The 18,737-nt window shown below is 39.5% G+C and overlaps 1 protein-coding gene across 1 annotated transcript in view; it reads left to right on the forward strand.

Annotated features, from left to right (window-relative positions):
* The window catches only part of NR4A3 (nuclear receptor subfamily 4, group A, member 3), a 38,843-nt gene extending 32,712 nt beyond the window's left edge, over positions 1–6,131 (forward strand). Inside the window, exon 8 of the mRNA XM_011939526.1 lies at positions 4,047–6,131. Within this exon, the coding sequence (XP_011794916.1) occupies positions 4,047–4,294 (248 nt within the window). The 3' untranslated portion in view covers positions 4,295–6,131. The remainder of the gene's footprint in view (positions 1–4,046) is intronic.
* Positions 6,132–18,737: the final 12,606 nt, after the last annotated feature.

An 18,737-nucleotide genomic window follows, 5' to 3' on the forward strand; every position in this document is an offset into this window, starting at 1 on the left:
GTCAATGGACTGGTATTTATTCTGAGAAAGGCGACTCTCCCTAGGTTATGAATCTAATTGGATATTTCTCACTATTAATTGAATTTAGTATCAGCAAGGTGATGTTTGATCATGTTATAACTACTCAAGGACTTCACAAAGGACGAAATCCATCTTGTTCTATTTTAACATTATTATACAAAGAGCACAACCTGGACATTTTAAAAGAAAGGAAAAAGTTATCCCCAAACTCCATAGGTATTTTCATGTTTATATTTTCTTTCACCCTTCTTTATATGAAGAAATAATATTTGCGTAGATGGAATCACAGCTTTAGTATTTAATATTCTACTCTTTATTTAATGTTGTAAACATTTTTTTATTTTGCTTCACGGCCTTCATATTTGTTCTGTTTGATGTCTCCAGAATCTTCCCTTCAATATACCATTATTTACTTAACAGTTCTCCTATTCTTCAGCCCTTTGCCTTTTTCCAATTTTTTTGCTTGCTTTTGTTTTGTTTTGTCTTGGTAATAGATAATACTGAACCAAATGTCTCCATGTATACAGTTTCATTCTTCTGTTAAATGTTTCCTTTGGATAAATTCCCAAGGGTGGGATTACATGGTCAGAGGCTATGGACGATTTATAGCTCTTGAAATTTATTGCCAAATTTACAGCGTGTTCTTTTGTTTTGGGGAGAAAAATAAAACTTTAGGCAGAACACCACTGCATGCAGGATTCTCTTAAAATTCACTCTCAGGTGCTTCTTCTGAGACTGAAACATGGAGCCTATGTATTTAATGAAGATAAGCTGTAGGAGACAGATCTGCACCTGGGCTGATTAGCTAATAGTTTCTCAGGGAAAGCAAAATGATGCACTGCAAAGCTTAGAAATTAGGCCACTAATTGCCTTTTGTTAGACCTCATAGTTGCCAGCCACTTGCCCACTGGCAAGCATTGTCTTTGGTTCTGATTATTCCACGTGTATAGCTCTCTACAGTTGACAGACCACTTTTCCATAACATTATCTTAATTGAGCCACAACAGTCCATGGAGTTGGTTTTTATTATCATTTCACTTTTTCTTTCAATTTATTACATAACATTGAAGACACACAGGAAGAATACAGCAAAGGCTGTGTATCTGCCACCCAATAATTCTGATTTTCCTGTGAAGACATTGAGTCTTAGAGAAATTAGGTCACCCAGCTAGTAAGTGACAGAACCAGAACTAGAACCCAGGTCTAACTCCAGGGCCAGTGCCCTTCTCTTTATAGCATATTGCACTGAGACAAGATGCCTGCAACTTACAATCCACGGAGATGCCGCTGGCAATCTTCATGGTTGTATTTTGATATTATAACATATCAGGCCAGGTGCAGGAAGGAGTGTGTGCCTGTAATCCCAGCACTTTGGGAGGCCGAGGTGGGTGGATCACTTGAGGCCAGGAGTTTGAGACCAGTCTGGCTGATATGGTAAAACCCTGTCTCTACTAAAAATACAAAAATTAGCCAGGTGTGGTGCACACACTTGTAATCCCAGCTAATTGGGACGCTGAGGCAGGAGGATCTTTTGAATCCAGAAGGTGGATGTTGCAGTGAGCTGAGATTTCACCACTGCACTACAGTCTGAGTGACAGATTGAGACTCTGTCGAGAGGGAAAGAAAGAAAGAGAGAGACCAGAGGGAGGGAGGGAGTGGGGGAAGGAGGGAAGGAGTGAGGGAAGGAGGGAGGGAGGGAAGGAAGGAAGGAGTGAGGGAAGGAGGGAGGGAGGGAAGGAAGGAAAGAGGGAGGGAGGGAAGGAAGGAAGGAAGGAAGGAAGGAAAGAAGGAAGGAAGGGACAGACACACATCAGAACCCAGACCTTTGGGGCCTTACAGATAATTAAGTTCAACCTTCTCCTTTTACAGGGCCCCAAAGAGGGAGGAACTTCCCCAAATCATACACAACTAGCCAAACTGAGGATAATGCAAATTTTCTGGTTCCCAGGCCTCTTATTTGGGACAAGAGAAAAGTATCTGGATAATTCTTCATTTTTCTGATTGGCTTTTGCTTCAAGGAAATAACTTTACTTTTTTTTTTTTGAGATGGAGTCTCGTTCTGTTGCCCAGGCTGGAGTGCAGTGGTGCTATCTCGGCTCACTGCAAGCTCCGCCTCCTGGGTTCACGCCATTCTCCTGCCTCAGCCTCCGGAGTAGCTGGGACTACAGGTGCCCACCACCACGCCCACCTAACTTTTTGTATTTTTCATAGAGATGGGGTTTCACCGTGTTAGCCAGGATGGTCTCAATCTCCTGACCTCGTGATTTGCCTACCTTGGCCTCCCAAAGTCCTGGGGTGACAGGCGTTAGCCACCGCACCCGGCAGGAAATAACTTCTCTAACAAAAATGTCTCCAACTTAAAAAAATTAATTTAGAGCTAGCCATGGTAGATCATGCCTGTAATTTCAGCACTTTGGGAAGCTGAGGCAGGACGATCACTTGAGTCCAGGAGTTTAAGACCAGCCTAGGCAACATAGTGAGGCCCTGCCTCTAAAAAAAATAATTTAAAAATCAACCAGGTATGGTGGTGCATGCCTATAGTCCTAGCTACTTGGGAGGCTGAGGCAGGAGGATCACTTAAGCCCAGGACTTCCAGACTACAGTGAACCATGATTGCACCACTGCACTGCAGCCCAGGCAACAGAGCAAGACCATGACTCAAAAAAAAAAATTAATTTCGTAAAAATTAGAAACTATTGCCTGATTTCCCATTAGAAGGATGTCTTCCATCTCTCAAGGATTATGATTTTACATGTAAATATACTGAGAGAAGAAAAATTTGAGATAACAGAGGACAAGCTCTTCCCTTAGAAATGAGGCTCTGAGGCCAAGCACAGTGGCTCATTCCTGTAATCCCAACACTTTGGGAGGCCAAGGTAGGAAGATCACTTGAGGTCAGGAGTTTGAGGCCAGCCTGGCCAATATGGCGAAACCCCATCTCTACTGAAACTACAAAAAATTAGTTGGGCATGATGGTGCCCACCTGTAGTCCCAGCTACTCAGGAGGGTGAGGCAGGAGAATTGCTTGAACTGTGGGGAGGTGGGGGGGGAAGTAGGGGAGCAGTGAGCCAAGATCGCACAAGAAGCCAATATTTGCCTCAGAAAACTGGGTTCTCATCCCAGCTTTTAGCAGCTGAGTGACTTTGGGAAATTCATTTAACCTTATACATAAAATAGATCATAGTATTTAACATGGAGATCATTTTATATATTGTTTTGTAAAATATGAGATACTGGTATTTGTGTCTTGATACATTATAAAATGCCTGTACCACATCCTTCTGAGCTTCCTCCCCTTCTCTTTGACTTTTCCATCTCCACAGCAGGAGGACATGTGTATTTTGTACAGAGTGCCAGGTGTATGTCAATAGGGGTTTCAAGTTGGGGGGAACAAAACAAGGAAAAGAAAAGCTGAATTCTTCTCAGTGCTGGTTAGCATGAAAACACAGGAATGCACTTTGCTATGTTGGGTCTTTTCGAGCAGCCCTTGCATTAGCAAATGGAAGTTACAGCCTCCCCACCTCCCTTAAGTGAGTCTGTCAAGATAGAAACATTAATTCATTTGCCTGGATGTGTTTCTGTGTCACTCTGAAAAATAGTTGCCTACTGACAGGGCTTTGTGAGTCCTTAGTAGGACAATGTATGCAAAATAATAACCACCCTGCCATTCATTCCATGTGGCTGTGTGCCAGGAACTGTGCTTCCCTTGTGTTACTTACCTAAGCTGGCTATCCCAGAAACCCCGAATTGGGTATGATCATTTTCTTCATCTCATAAGGAAATGGGTGCTCAGAAGTAAAGAGACTTACTCTAGGGCGCACAGCAAGTAAGTATTGGGACTGGGATTCAAACCTTGGTGTTGTTTAACACCAAAGGCCATGAGCTACCTCTAACAGGGAGGGCACTTTGATTGTTAAGAAGCCACCCAAAGTGGCAGAATGAGATGCAGACCTCAATTAGGGATTCAAAGTGTCTTAAGATGTATTTGCCTCCTAAACTCCTTGCTCTTCTCTATCCCTCTGCAGAAAGACATGGGTTAAAAGAACCAAAGAGAGTCGAGGAGCTATGCAACAAGATCACAAGCAGTTTAAAAGACCACCAGAGTAAGGGACAGGCTCTGGAGCCCACCGAGTCCAAGGTCCTGGGTGCCCTGGTAGAACTGAGGAAGATCTGCACCCTGGGCCTCCAGCGCATCTTCTACCTGAAGCTGGAAGACTTGGTGTCTCCACCTTCCGTCATCGACAAGCTCTTCCTGGACACCCTACCTTTCTAATCAGGAGCAGCCTGAGCAGTGAGCCGCCTCTTCTCCTAGCACCTGCTTGCTACGCAGCAAAGGGATAGGTCTGGAAACCTATCATTTCCTGTCCTTCCTTAAGAGGAAAAACAGCTCCTGTAGAAAGCAAAGACTTTTTTTTCTGGCTCTTTTCCTTACAACCTAAAGCCAGAAAACTTGCAGAGTATTGTGTTGGGGTTGTGTTTTATATTTAGGCATTGGGGGATAGGGTGGGAGGGGGGTATAGTTCATGAGGGTTTTCTAAGAAATTGCTAGCAAAGCACTTTTGGACAATGCTATCCCAGCAGGAACAAAAAAAAGGATAATATAACTGTTTTAAAACTCTTTCTGGGGAATACAATTATAGTTGCTTTGTATTTAAAAACAAGAACAGCCAAGGGTTGTTTGCCAGGGTAGGATGTGTCTTAAAGATTGGTCCCTTGAAAATACGCTTCCTGTATCAAAGGTACGTATGTGGTGCAAACAAGGCAGAAACTTCCTTTTAATTTCCTTCTTCCTTTATTTTAACAAATGGTGAAAGATGGAGGATTACCTACAAATCAGACATAGCAAAACAATAATGGCTGTTTGCTTCCATAAACAAGTGCAATTTTTTAAAGTGCTGTCTTACTAAGTCTTGTTTATTAACTCTCCTTTATTCTATATGGAAATAAAAAGGAGGCAGTCATGTTAGCAAATAACGCATGCTAATATTCCTAGCAGAGGCTGGGTTCACCTTTCCTGTAGATCCTTTCTGAGGTATGGCCTATCCAAGATTTTTAGGCCATTCCTGATGGAACCAGATCCCTGCCCTGACTGTCCAGCTATCCTGAAAGTGGATCAGATTATAAACTGAATTACATGTAACTGTTTTGGTTGTGTTCTATCAACCCCACCAGAGTTCCCTAAACTTGTTTCAGTTATAGCAACTGACTAGTATATTCATTCAGAAGCTCCATAAGTCAGTCGAGTATTTGATCCCTAGATAAGAACATTCAAATCAGCAGGAACTGGGTCATACAGGGTAAGCACCAGGGACAATAAGGATTTTTATAGATATAATTTAATTTTTGTTATTTGTTAAGGAGACAATTTTGGAGAGCAAGCAAATCTTCTTTTTAAAAAATAGTATGAATGTGAATACTAGAAAAGATTTAAAAAATAGTATGAGTGTGAGTACTAGGAAGGATTAGTGGGCTGCGTTTCAACATTCCGTGTTCGTACTCCCTTTTGTATGTTTCTACTGTTAATGCCATATTACTATGAGATAATTGTTGCATAGTGTCCTTATTTGTATAAACATTTGTATGCACGTTATATTGTAATAGCTTTGCCTGTATTTATTGCAAGACCACCAGCTCCTGGAAGCTGAGTTACAGAGTAATTAAATGGGGTGTTCACAGTGACTTGGATACACCAATTAGAAATCAAATAAGCAAATATATATATATATAAATATAGCAGGTTACATATATATATTTATAATGTGTCTTTTTATTAACCATTTGTACAATAAATGTCACTTCCCATGCCGTTATTTTATGGTTCATTTGCAGTGACTTTTAAGGCAGTACTGTTTAGCACTTTGATATTAAAATTTTGCTTATGTTTTGCTAAATTCGAATAATGTTTGAAGATTTTTAGGTCTAAAAGTCTTTATATTATATACTCTGTATCAAGTCAAAATATCTTTGGCCATTTTGCTAAGAAACAAACTTTGAATGTCAAACTGATGTAGTTTTTGTTAGCTTTAAATCATTTTTGCTTTAGTCTTTTTAAAGGAAAAATAACAAAACTATGCTGTTTATATTGTCATTAAATTATACAATCAAACAAATGCCAAATGAATTGCCTAACTGCTGCAAAGTATAACCCAGATAGGAAATCATATGTTTTTTTCCAAGAGTCATTCTAATATTTGATTATGTGTTATGTTTATGTGTGCTTTTATGAAAGATTGTTATTTTTATATATCAAGATGATAGAACGTGGAATGTTAGAATTTTGAAATGTTAGACTTGGAAGGGGCCTGGCCTGTCAACTAGTCCAACCCCTAAAATTCATAGAGGAGCAAACTGGGGCCCACTGAAGGGTGAAGAGTTCATCAAAGTCAAACAGCTAGTAACAGAATCAAGACTAAGACCTAATTTACCTTTCCATAGTCTTTTTTTTCTCAACTTACTCCATCTATATTAAATCAGGCTTTTAAACATAACCACTAATATTTGCCAGAAGATAACCATGAGTAAAGTATACTTTGGCATTAATTTTTTGAGCTTATATGCAAACATAATAAATATTATTAAGTATCAGGAAAGCTAACATTTCATACAAGATAGCTTCAGACCAAATTCAAATTGAATTTGAATAAATTAGAAATACTGTGCATACATAACCTTCTTGTGCACCATGAGTATTTGGAAAGTTAATCCTTGTTTTTGTCATGTCTATAAAGGAAGAACAAAACAAAACAAAAACAGAGCCCTAGAGAAATGCCGTTACTTTTTATTTTTACACCCATCAGATTTAAGGAAAAGACTTTTTAGCCATTATAATCTAGTGGTTGGAAGGAATGAAGAAGCTTTTTTAGTAATAGGTCCAGATATGAGTGCTAAAAATAAAGATGATAGCATGTTCTTCTGTCTTCCATAGTTATTACAACTATGAGAGCCTCCCAAGTCATCTATCAACTCAACTCCCCCTTTTTTTTTGTCTGAATGTTGCACATAAGTTTATACAGAGTGGATGACCACACTAGCACAGAAGAGGACAACATGTATTAAAGCAGGTGATTCCTCCCCTTGTGGGAGAGCTCTCTCAGTGTGAACATGCCTTCTGTGGGCAGAAATCAGGAAGCCACCAGCTGTTAATGGAGAGTGCCTTGCTTTTATTTCAGACAGCAGAGTTTTCCCAAGTTTCTCTGCTCCTCTAACAGCATTGCTCTTTAGTGTGTGTTAACCTGTGGTTTGAAAGAAATGCTCTTGTACATTAACAATGTAAATTTAAATGATTAAATTAAATTACATTTTATCAATGGCTACTGGTGTATTGAATAAGCATGCTTCATTTAACAGTTTTCTCTTAATTATTATGTAATAGTATTTGCTGTGAACTCTTAAGCACATCCCCAAAATTGATTTTTAAAGGCTTAGTAATGCTGAAAAATTAATAGGATTTCTGAATTGGATATATATTAAACCTTACTGATTGAAAAGAAGGACATTCTAAATTCAATAACCATTTATTGACTACTTCCTAGGGGCAAACCACTGCTGAGTGCTTTGAGGAGATACAAACATGCACAGTGTGTGAAACTCCCATTTTTCTTTCAACTGTATATAATGTAAATGGAGCTAAAATTTGTTGGCTAAAAGTGTTCTTTAAAGGTAAGAAAGATTCATTTTTATATCAAGACAATATGATACAGTTTGTGAACCAACATTTCCAAGAATCAGGGTTATAGTTCTCCAAGATGGATGTGTGCTCTCTGCCTTTTTGTTTGAGCCATCACTACTACATTACTTAGAAACCCCTTCTTTATGGGTAATACTTATTCAACTCTACCCAAAACATCATGTGTTCTGAGTTAGTGCAAATATGCTTTTTGTGTGTTGACGACTCAAAAGTGCAGGAGTTCTCATGACTTACTTCATCAGTTCATGCATAAAGTATTGTCTGTGACATCTAAGTACAGATGAATGGATAAACAAAATGTGGTATATAAATACAGCGGAATATTATTCAGCATTAAATTATAAATATATTTTTGTGTACTGTGCAGACACAGTACTTGGATGTCACAGACAATACTTTATGCAAGTGTTTGGTTTAGGAGCCAAACACTTCCTCCTGCTTCTCAACAGGACCTTCACTACTCAATCATAAACTATGATTAGTAAGAAAAGAAAGACAGCTATAGTGGAGTGCCATCTGACATAAATTCAAATGTAGGTGCTTTTATCAATAAAAAACAAAACAAATATAAGTGCTTGGCTATAATAAAAAATAAATAGGAGAGGGTTAAGCCCCTCTTCAAGGGACAATAAGGACAAAGGTGTGGTTTGAATGGGGAGGGTCCAGGAAGAACAGGGCTAAATAAAGGGGCACTTGCCTGTGGTTGAATTCCTATAGGTTAAATGCAAAGATAAACACAAGCAACTAATTTCTGACTTTAAATTGTGGTAAAATACACATAACACAAAATCGACCATCCTAACTGTTTTTAAGTGTACAGTTCGGGAGTGTTAAGTACATCTACATTGTTGAGCAAGCAATTTCCAGAACTCTCTTTTCGTCTTGTAAGACTGAAACTCTATACCCATTAACCCCCCATTCCCCCTTCTGCAGCCCCTGGCAACTACCATTCTACCTTCTGTCTCTATACATTTGACCACTCATGTAAGTAAAACCATACAGTATTTGCATTTTTATAACTGGCTTATTTCACTTAGCATAATGTCCTCAGGTCCATCCATGTTGTATCATGTGCCAGAATTCCCTTCCTTTTTAAGACTAAATAATATTCCATGGTATTTGCATACTACATTTTGTTTATCCATTAATCCATCAATAGGCATTCGGGTTGCTTCCATCTCTTGACTATTATGAATAATATTGCTGTGAACATGGATGTGCAAATATCTCTTCAAATCCTGCTTTCCATTATTTTGATTGTTGACTTTTGAGCTTAAGTGTGATGTAAGTGCTTTTCAAGAATAATCTTGGTTTTATGTGGGGTTTTTTTGCCTTAGGCACTGATTTCAGAGCCTCCTCATTTCTTTATCTCAGGAGGCATCTGAGGTTGCTCCATGAACAAGGCTGTTTATAAACCTTTGTTCCAGGGCTAGGCTGAAAACTGAAAGGACTAAAATCTAAGAGGCTTAAGTAGTTTATCACCTTTTCTGAACACTCTTCTAAGAAGGCCCATCCTTTGCCTGACCAGTTGAAAATCCCATCAGTTTCAAAGAAGGTTTTTGCACCTTCTATTATTTACCATCCCTCACCATGAACAAAATTCTTCATGAAATGCATCAGCAAAGTCTTCCTCAGGGTTGTCTCTGAGTTGCACTGTGACACTGACATGGGCAATGCTTGTTTTGTTTGGCTTTCATTGCAAGTTCACTGTCCTTCCTGTTTTAGTTTTTCTGTCTCTGTCTGACTCATTTCATGGCTCCATCAGTGAGCCCAGGGATCATCATCCCCTTCTCTAATTACCTCCTGTGGTGTTGGCCATCTCCCATGCTGGGCCTCTAAGGGTACTTGATTTGAGGGGAAGAGAAGACAGACCTAATGTTACTAAACCAAACTCGGATCCGCTCACTCAGTGCACAGAAAAAGCCAAACACTGACACTGGGATTTGCAGTGATAGAAAGTGAGGCATTTATCGCAGGGTGCCAAGCAAGGGGATTGGGCAATTAACACTTAAGACCCGAATTCCCTGATGGCTTACAAGCAAAGGTTTTTAAAGGGAGGGGTACATTTCAGGACAGCAGAAGTTACAGGTAAAATTGTAAGTCAAACATGGAGATTATACATTGGTTTGGCCTGAAAAGATGAGCTATCTTGAAGTGGGGGCTTACAGGTCATGAGGTGGATTCAGAAATTTTTTGATTTGCAATTGGTTAAGGAAACAAGGTTTTGTCTAAAAACTTGGGTTCAGCAGAAAGGAAGGTTAATGTTTGGCCTGTGGATGTGACTCTTATCCAGGTCCCACAGGAAGAAACTTAGAACAAAGAATGGTGGCCAGTGTTCAATCTTCAGGTCCTCTTTACCTAAGGTCTCCCTGACAATGGCCAGCATTTTTCATCAGTGGGAGTCTTGGTTTCTAATAAACAACTCAAGAACATATGTTAAGGTGTTATATTTTAGTTTCTAGAGGGAACTAAAACACCTTGTGAATCTAACTTGCTTGAGATTATTGTTTATGCTATTCCTTTTTTTTTTTTTTTTTTCTTATGGGATTGCTTATTTATTTCTCAGGGATAGCTGGGTACCTGGACTTTCCCTTGAAGAGATTCAAAATTTTTCCTTTATTTTCACTCTTGGGGGGCCCATTAGGCCCCTAAGAAGGACCCCTGCTTTGTCTCACTAACATTTATGAATAATCTATGGTGTATGCCAGATATTCTAGTAAACCATTTCATCTATGCCCTCATTTAATGGTTACTACTTCTAGGAAGGAGGTGATATCCTCTGTCTGAAAATGAGGAAAGAGGCCAGGAGAGATTAAGTACCTAGCAGCAGGACCTCACAGCTAGTAAGTGGATTTGAACACAGGTCAATATGACTCTACTGCCCCTGGCTGCATTCGTGGATCTGTGATTAGACCCCCGTTCCTTCCCAGGACACAGGGGTCCTCTATTCTCAGTTCCTTGCTCATCAACAATGGTAAGAACTCTACCCGAGCAACGCAGCTACTATCCAATACTCTGACTCAATTTCATCATTCCTGCCTGTCATACGTATCAACTGTCTTGTGAATTCTTCAAACTTCTTGCCTCAACAGGTCCCCACCATTGTCCCCACAGTACTCAAAGCTTGTCCCTCACCAGCCTCAGTACCACTTAGTCTTTAATAACGAGGCCCTGCTGCACTTTTGGAATCCATTTCTAGTCCTTTCATCTCTAAACACAAACATTCCCTATCCTCAGAGTGGGCTTCAATCATTCAACCCCTCATGACTCTTTTCTGCTTCCAGCCAACCTCCCAATTTCCAGGTGATTTAAAACTTCCACTCAGGCTCTGTAGTCCACATCTTCCAAGTTGTTCTCCTTTGGACTCTGCAACCACCTCTCTGTCCCCTTCCAGTTACTTTCATAAACCCCACAAAGTCATCACCCGCCAGATCTGCCTTTTTTATCCCTGAGAAAAGATGCCAGAACAAATGCAGAGAAGCAGGCAATCCTTGCTCATCTCAGAGCCATTTCCTTCCTGGTAGCCTGGCCTCCATCTTACCCTTTGAATTTACGTGTCCACAAAAACACTTTCTACCTTTTGTTCCTAAAACTGTAGTTTCTTCCCCCCAGCCCTTTCTTCCCTTGCTCATTTTCTCCTGCCAGTTTTTAATCAATTGCTCAGAACTACATAAAGGTATTTTAAGTATAAATACACACACACACGCACACACACACTATCCTAACATAGCTGCTTACATGCTTCCTCGTCCATATATACATATTCAGGGGATTTTTCCTTATTTTAAAAAAAGGATACATCTTTATATTTTTATTTTTGCTTTTCACATTGTCAAGATTCTACAGGAAACTAAAAGAATATGAAGTTGAAAATATAAAACTGATTAAAAAGAAAAAAGTGAAATATTTCATACATACAAAAGTGAAATTGATTTTATATTTTTGAGACAGGGTCACACTCTGTCACCCAGGCTAGAGAGCAATGGTGCAGTCATGGCTCATTGCAGCCTTGACCTTCTAAGCTCAAGTAATCCTCACACCTCAACCTCTCAAGCAGGTAGGACTACAGGCACAAGCAACCACGCCCACCCCATTTTTGTTTGTTTGTTTATTTATTTATTTATTTTAGAGAAGGGGTTTTACCATGTTGCCCAGGTTGGTCTCAAACTCCTGGGCTCAAGTGATTCACCTGTCTTGGCTTCCAAAAGTGTTGAGATTACAGGCATGAGCCACCACACTCGATGAAACTGATTTTAAAGCACAAAATAATTGTTAAATATTTTATACATGTGAAAGAATAATAGAACAAACATATTTGAGCTTACCACCCAACTCAAGAACTATCGGAATCCCTGTGCCTCCCCAATCCCATTTCCCTCTTCCCTCCACCATTCTGAATTTTGGTTTATCATTATATATGTATATATTCCTAAGTAATTTCTTGTTTAAATTTACATGTCTTTGAGTTTTATATTTAGTATCATAAAGCATATATTATTTTGCAACTTGTTTTATCTATGATGTTGTATAGCTCTAATTTAATTTTTTCTGCTCTGTAGTACCTCTCTTAATACACGATAATTTCTCTATTCATTTTCCTGTCAAGGGATATTTAAGTTGTTTCCAGGTTCTTGCTATTACCAGCTATGACGTTATGAAATTTTTGTACACATCTCCTAATAAACACAGGAAATAATTTCTCTAGGCTAGGGGTTTTCAAAGTGTAGTCCTAGGATCAGCAGCATCAGCATCACCTGGGACCTTACTAAATGCAGATTCTCAGGCCCCACTCCAGAGTTACTGAATCAGAAACTCTGAGGAAGGGCCCAGCAATCTGTGTTTTAGAAGCCCTCCAGATAATTACGATGCATACCAAAGTTTGAGACCCACAGCTGTAGGCCAACCAAGAAGTAGAGTCGGTAGGATATGTGGCATACATGTTGTTTCCTTTACTAGATATATTAGTTTTCTTCAAAAGCAGTGCAGCAATTTACATTCTCACCAACAATGAGAATTCCTACTGTTTTACATCTTCCCCAAGACCTGGATTCATCAGAATTTTTTTTTTTTTGAGACCGAGTTTCACAATTGTTGCCCAGGCTAGAGTGCAATGGCACAATCTCGGCTCACCACAACTTCCACCTCCCAGGGTCAAGCAATTCTCCTGCCTCAGCCTCCCAAGTAGCTGGGATTACAGGCATGCAACACCATTCCCAGCTAATTTTGTATTTTTAGTAGAGATGGGGTTTCACTATGTTGGTCAGGCTGGTCTTGAACTCTTGACCTCAGGTGATCCACCTGCCTCAGCCTCCCAAAGTGCTGGGATTACAGGCATGAGCCACCATGCCCGGCCCAGGATTTTTTATTATTGTGAATCCAGTGGTTATAAAATGGCATCTTACTGTGCTTTGTATCTCACTTTTTACAGAACAAAGTCAATATACTCAAAACAACATCCTTACTTCTCAGAACTAGCTATCCTTTCCTTCCTTTTCCAGCTCCCCTACTTCTGAGATGGTGTAATTTCTACCATCTTGAGGGCTAGAAATCTGGGCACTCTGCTTCTCTGTCTTCCAGAAGGCAATGGACAGTAGCCTTCTAGTGACAACATCAGTACTGTCTGGCTCCAGAGAGTGGCGCTATGTATGAAAATTTCAACTTGGAGAAAGTCAAGGGTGGTATCATGATAGGTGATATTTTAGGATGACTTAGGTGTAGGGTTAGTCTTGGAATATGTCTCATTTGTATTGTAACCCATAGGTTGCTGGGGCCTCTTTTCCTTAGGATCCAGAAGGGATTGTTTTAAACACTTTGTTCCACAAACAGGGAGACTGAAAGTCCTCCTCAAGATATCTGTAAATTCTGCCAACTTTTATGTTAGCTCTAGCTTCAGGCTCCCACGTGTGTTTGATAGTAGCTCTGTTAACGCTTTTCTTTTTTTTTTTTTTTTTTTTTTTTCTGTACCACTGGTGTCATCTCTGTTTCTCATGTTGCTCTAGAAGTAGAATTCACATCTTTTCCAAAATTTCCACCCAAACATCATGAATAAGACTTTCCCAGGTTCTAGAAACCTATCTTAAGCAATGGCTGGTGACTTCTGACCCTTATTGTTCAACCGTCTCTCCATCCTTTCATTTGGAACGTGGATACCACTTTAGACTATGGAGATAAGGGTATCTTCTAAGAAGTGCAGCAAAGGAAGTTGGAAGGAATCAGCCCTGAGGATTTTATGGAGCAGAGCAACCCTACCCAAGCTGGATTGCGTATAAGTAGACTTTTCATGAGAAAAAAATTAAACTGCTTGTTAAACCACTGTTATTTTGAGTTTTTCCATTACTCAAACCTGAATTATATTCCAACTGAGACACACAGGATGCAAGAAACATGGTTTATCTACAGAATAGGTGAAAAAACAGTCAGGAGTATCAAGGATAGTGACTCAGTGTGAATCACTCATGTTTTGAGGCTACCAAAAAAAGCCAAAGACATCTTAGGTCACAATTATTTGTTTATTTATTCATCTTTTGATTCATTCAACCTTGAACCAGGCCCTGTGTTTCAGCTTCCTCACAGTCTCATAGACCCGATGATGCCTGTCCTCTCAAGGTCTTAATTCTTTCTATCTTGTGATTTTTCTCTTACTGCCTTCTAATTTCACCTTTACCCCTAATGACCTCATCTAGTATTTTCCAATTTCTATTCCTGAGAAAGAAAATCTGACTGATCTGGCTCAACTTGTCATGCGAGGCCACATTACAGATGCCTGGACAATCTGAGGAGCAGGTGTCCTTGGGTAGTCCCTGATCCAGTCAGCTGTGGTCCTTCAGAAAACATTGTGACTTGAATAGTTTCACTCTGGAGGGACTGAGAATATAAGGGCTGTAGGACTATAAAGTCTGGTATAGTAGGAAGCTTGACTTGACTCATGGGGCCAATTGCAGGGGGCATTCTGATTTGGTAGAATCAATCCTTCTTGATTTCCTTACTGCCTAGCACAATACCTGGTTCACTGGAAACCCTTAGAAAATGCTTGTTGAGTGAATTCGAGTTAGATATTCATTGATGGGAATAGGAGCTGGAAAACATGTCAAATTCCTAAGAGATAGATGATGTCATGATTTCCAAAATTGGTATCCAGAGCCAAAGTGTCAAGTTTCATCTTTTTCTCAACTTTAATGTAAAAGAAAGGGGTGGGGGGCAGAGAGAGAGAGAGAGAGAGAAAATCAACACAACCCCAAGGAAGGTTTGTTTTTTCCTTTCCTTCAGAAAGCAGCTGTCAGTTTAACTTATCCCAAAATACTGTCAGTGATGAGCATGACTGAAAATGCGTTTTATCTGTAATTAGAGAGATTACATTAAACACTATTATTTGCAGACACACATTGAATTAACCCTAATCGAGGCTAGCAAATAGTAGAGCCTGCCTATTTTTTGCCGCAAAATTTTTAGAAAATTGTGACAGTTGACACACAAGGGACAATGCTGACAAGATTTCTTTCCATCAAATGCCAGACAGTAATTGTAATTGCCTTTAAAAATGTTTTAAGCAGTTTCGTTAGTAAATCAGAAGTTGCCACAAATCATGCTTATAGTTTCTAAACATGGGGGTTGTTGACTGTGCATTCCAATATGAGTTTAATGAATTGATTTTCTGAGGAATTTAACTTTGCATCTGTTTTCAGGTGTAATTAATTCACTCTGATTAATGTGATTAGCATAGATATCAGTGGATTACAATGATACCCTCTATTTATTCACTTATTTTTAATCTGCCATACTGTCCACTGGGAAATGATAGAAGTGATTTTTGGGAAAACATCTTGCTGGTGGCTCTGATCACATTGGATTTCTGCAAAGCAGAATCCTGGAAGGAATTCACTGATTATTCACAGCCTGTGCAGCAATGTACTTTTGTTTGAGGGACTTATTAAAGTTTACACAGTCCCTGCCTTTAAGGAGCTTATAATCCAGAGGAGAAGATGAGACAAACATTCCAATGGAAGTCACTCACAAGGAAGAATGATTGTCCTCAGATTCTTCATTCTCTCAGTACCCCTCCCCAACTCTCTTAAAATAATGCTATTACTTAGTGTAAACTAATGCTTCCCGTTCTCCTAAGCAGTCTTATTCATGACTCTAATTACCACTCCCAAATCTATATCTCCAATTCAATCCTGTCTTCTGAGCTCCAGACCTCCAGGCTCCAGATGCCTCCTGATACCTTCACCTGGATATCCCAAAGGTACTTCAAATTAAACACACCAGACCCAAATTCATGACCTCCTTCCAAACTTGCTCCACCATTTGTTTCCCCAATCTCTATAAATGGCTCCTCCATTCAATCATCCAGGCCAAACTACTACTATGAGTCTCAGGACAGAAAGGCCATTTATTTATTAAGTCCTCAAACTTCAATGTTCATCTTTAATGTTCACTGGAATCATCTGAAAAGCTTGTTATTATTATCATTATTTTGAGACGGAGTCTCGCTCCGTTGCCAGGCTGGGGTGCAATGCCACGATCAGCTACTGCAACCTCCACCTCCTGGGTTCAAGCAATTCTCCTGCCTCAGCCTCCTGAGTACCTGGGACTACAGGCGTGTGCCACCACGTCCAGCTAATTTTTGTATTTTTAGTAGAGATGGGGTTTCACCATGTTGGCCAGGATGGTCTTGATCTCTTGACCTCGTGATCTGCCCACCTCGGTCTCCCAAAGTGCTGGGATTACAGATGAAAAGCTGATTAAAACAGTTTCTTGATATCCGAGACCACATATTCTGATTTGGTGATCTGAAGTGGGGTCCATGAATTTGTTGGGAAAGGGATCACATTTGGAGAACCATTACCCTAGAGAATGTAAAGAATGAAGGCACATTTCCATAAACCACTGTATTAGTCTGTTTTCACACTGCTAAAAAGAATTAACTGAGACTGGGTAATTTATGAAAAAAGGAGGTTTAATTGACTTACAGTTCTGCAGGCTTCACAGGAAGCATGGTTAAGCCTCAGGAAACTTACAATCATGGCGGAAGGCAAAGGGGAAGCAAGCACATCTTTACGACGGCAGAGAAGAAGAGAGCGTGCGAAGGGGGAAGTGCCACACACTTTCAAACAACCAGATCTCCTGAGGACTCACTCACTATCATGAGAACAGCAAGGGGGAAGTTCATCCCATGATTCATCACCTCCCACCAGGCTCCTCCCCCAACATGTGGGGATTACAATTCAAGATGAGATTTGCATGGGGACACAGAACCAAACCATATCAGCCACCAAATCATTACTATATGAATTATTGCTGGAGGATAAAGGCCCAAATCATTACTATGTGAATTATTGCTGGAGGATGGAAACAGGAAGCAACTCTGCTCTGGGTAGAGCATCTATGCATCACCCAGAGGCAATATGAATTAAAGAAACAGCTAGTGATTTAATTATTCCTTCATCCATCAATTATGTATTGAGTCCCTACCTTCTCCTAAGCACAGTGCAAAGCACTGAACCAGATTCTGAGATATAATGCTGAGTAAAACCATGACACAATCCATGTTTACAGTCTAGTTTTAAGTGAGCTCAGGCAATTCACTGAGCCTCAGCTGTCTTATCTGTAAAACTGAGATACTAATATCACTGTGTATAGACTTTACGGCAGATATCAAATAGAAGTCTATGTTAAGTGCCTAGTTCAGTGCCTGGCACACTGATTCTCTAGAAGGATACTTAATGAATGGTAGTTAGTTCGTATTGTTTTTATGTTAGAATTATTCACTTTAAAGTGCTATGCAAGTGCTAATTGTTTTTATTATCTTTAGCATTATGTCATAGACTCCCTTAATGAACTTACCCAGGTAACTGACTAGACTTAAACAATTTTGAGAAAGGATCTCAAGCAACTGAAGACAAGTTGGAATTCTGAGAGTTGTAGAACCCTCAGTTTCTTTCATTCTCTAAGATTATTAGGGCTTGGGATTTAATAGTAGTTTCCAAACTTTCCTCCAAAAACCAATTTTCCCAAATTAGTATATTGTTTGATTAATTGTAAATCTTCCAGATGAATTTGAAATGGTACAGAAGCCAAGAGGATTGACAAAATCTGATCCTCCCCACTAGATTCTAGGATTTCAAGCATCTCCTTGGAAGAGAAACAGATGGGGATAAAAAGAAAACTCCTCTTTGTTATTAGAGGTGCAGTGAGGTACAGCCACACAATGGAATACTATAAAGTCTTTGAAAATAGGCTTATTTGAATTTGTTGGCATGGAAAAAAAAGTCAAAGATAAAAGGCATATTACACAGCATGTATATCATTTTTGATTAAAGAAAAAGCACAGGATTATTTATTTATGTGTATGTATGTAGACAAATCCCAGAAAGATATACAGCCAATTGTTAACAAAATTTATTTCTCTGTGGAATAATTATGACTACTCTCCAAAAATTAATCAGTATTTTCTAGATTTTATTCAATGACTAAATATAACTGGTATAATAAGCATATAGAAAAGAGAAATAATGAGTCCACAAGCCCTACAAAGAAACTGTGGGTGCCCTCAGGCAAAGTTAGTGAATCTTGGCTGCATATTATTATAGTATCACCTGGGGAGATTTAAAAATATCTAAATGGAAAGGCTGCCCCCAAGACTTTTGAACTGAATCAGAATCTCTGGGGCTGAAACCAAAGCTTTAGTACTTTTTTAAAGCTCCTGGGATGTTTTCAACATGTGATCAAGTTTGCAAACCACTGTCTCAGGAGAGCTTTCTTTGCCTTTCCTTGCTCTTCGTAGATCCCCTTGGGACCCTGGCTTATAGGGGGCTTCCATGGGTCCCCACAACCAAGCTAGTCCCAGGACAGACATCAGTATTCCTTGACTCCCAGTATCAACATAGTTTACTCAGTTTTCATAATAATTTTGAAGTAGATCAGATATAGAAATTACTTTGGCCCCTGGACAGATATATGAGAAAAGATGGAAAGAGGATAGGAGTTAGACTGTCTGGGTTCTTACTGAGGTCTATCATGCAACAGCTGT

This window comes from Colobus angolensis, unplaced genomic scaffold, assembly GCF_000951035.1.
Source record: "Colobus angolensis palliatus isolate OR3802 unplaced genomic scaffold, Cang.pa_1.0 Scaffold181, whole genome shotgun sequence".
In the NCBI taxonomy this organism is placed as follows: Eukaryota; Metazoa; Chordata; class Mammalia; order Primates; family Cercopithecidae; genus Colobus; species Colobus angolensis.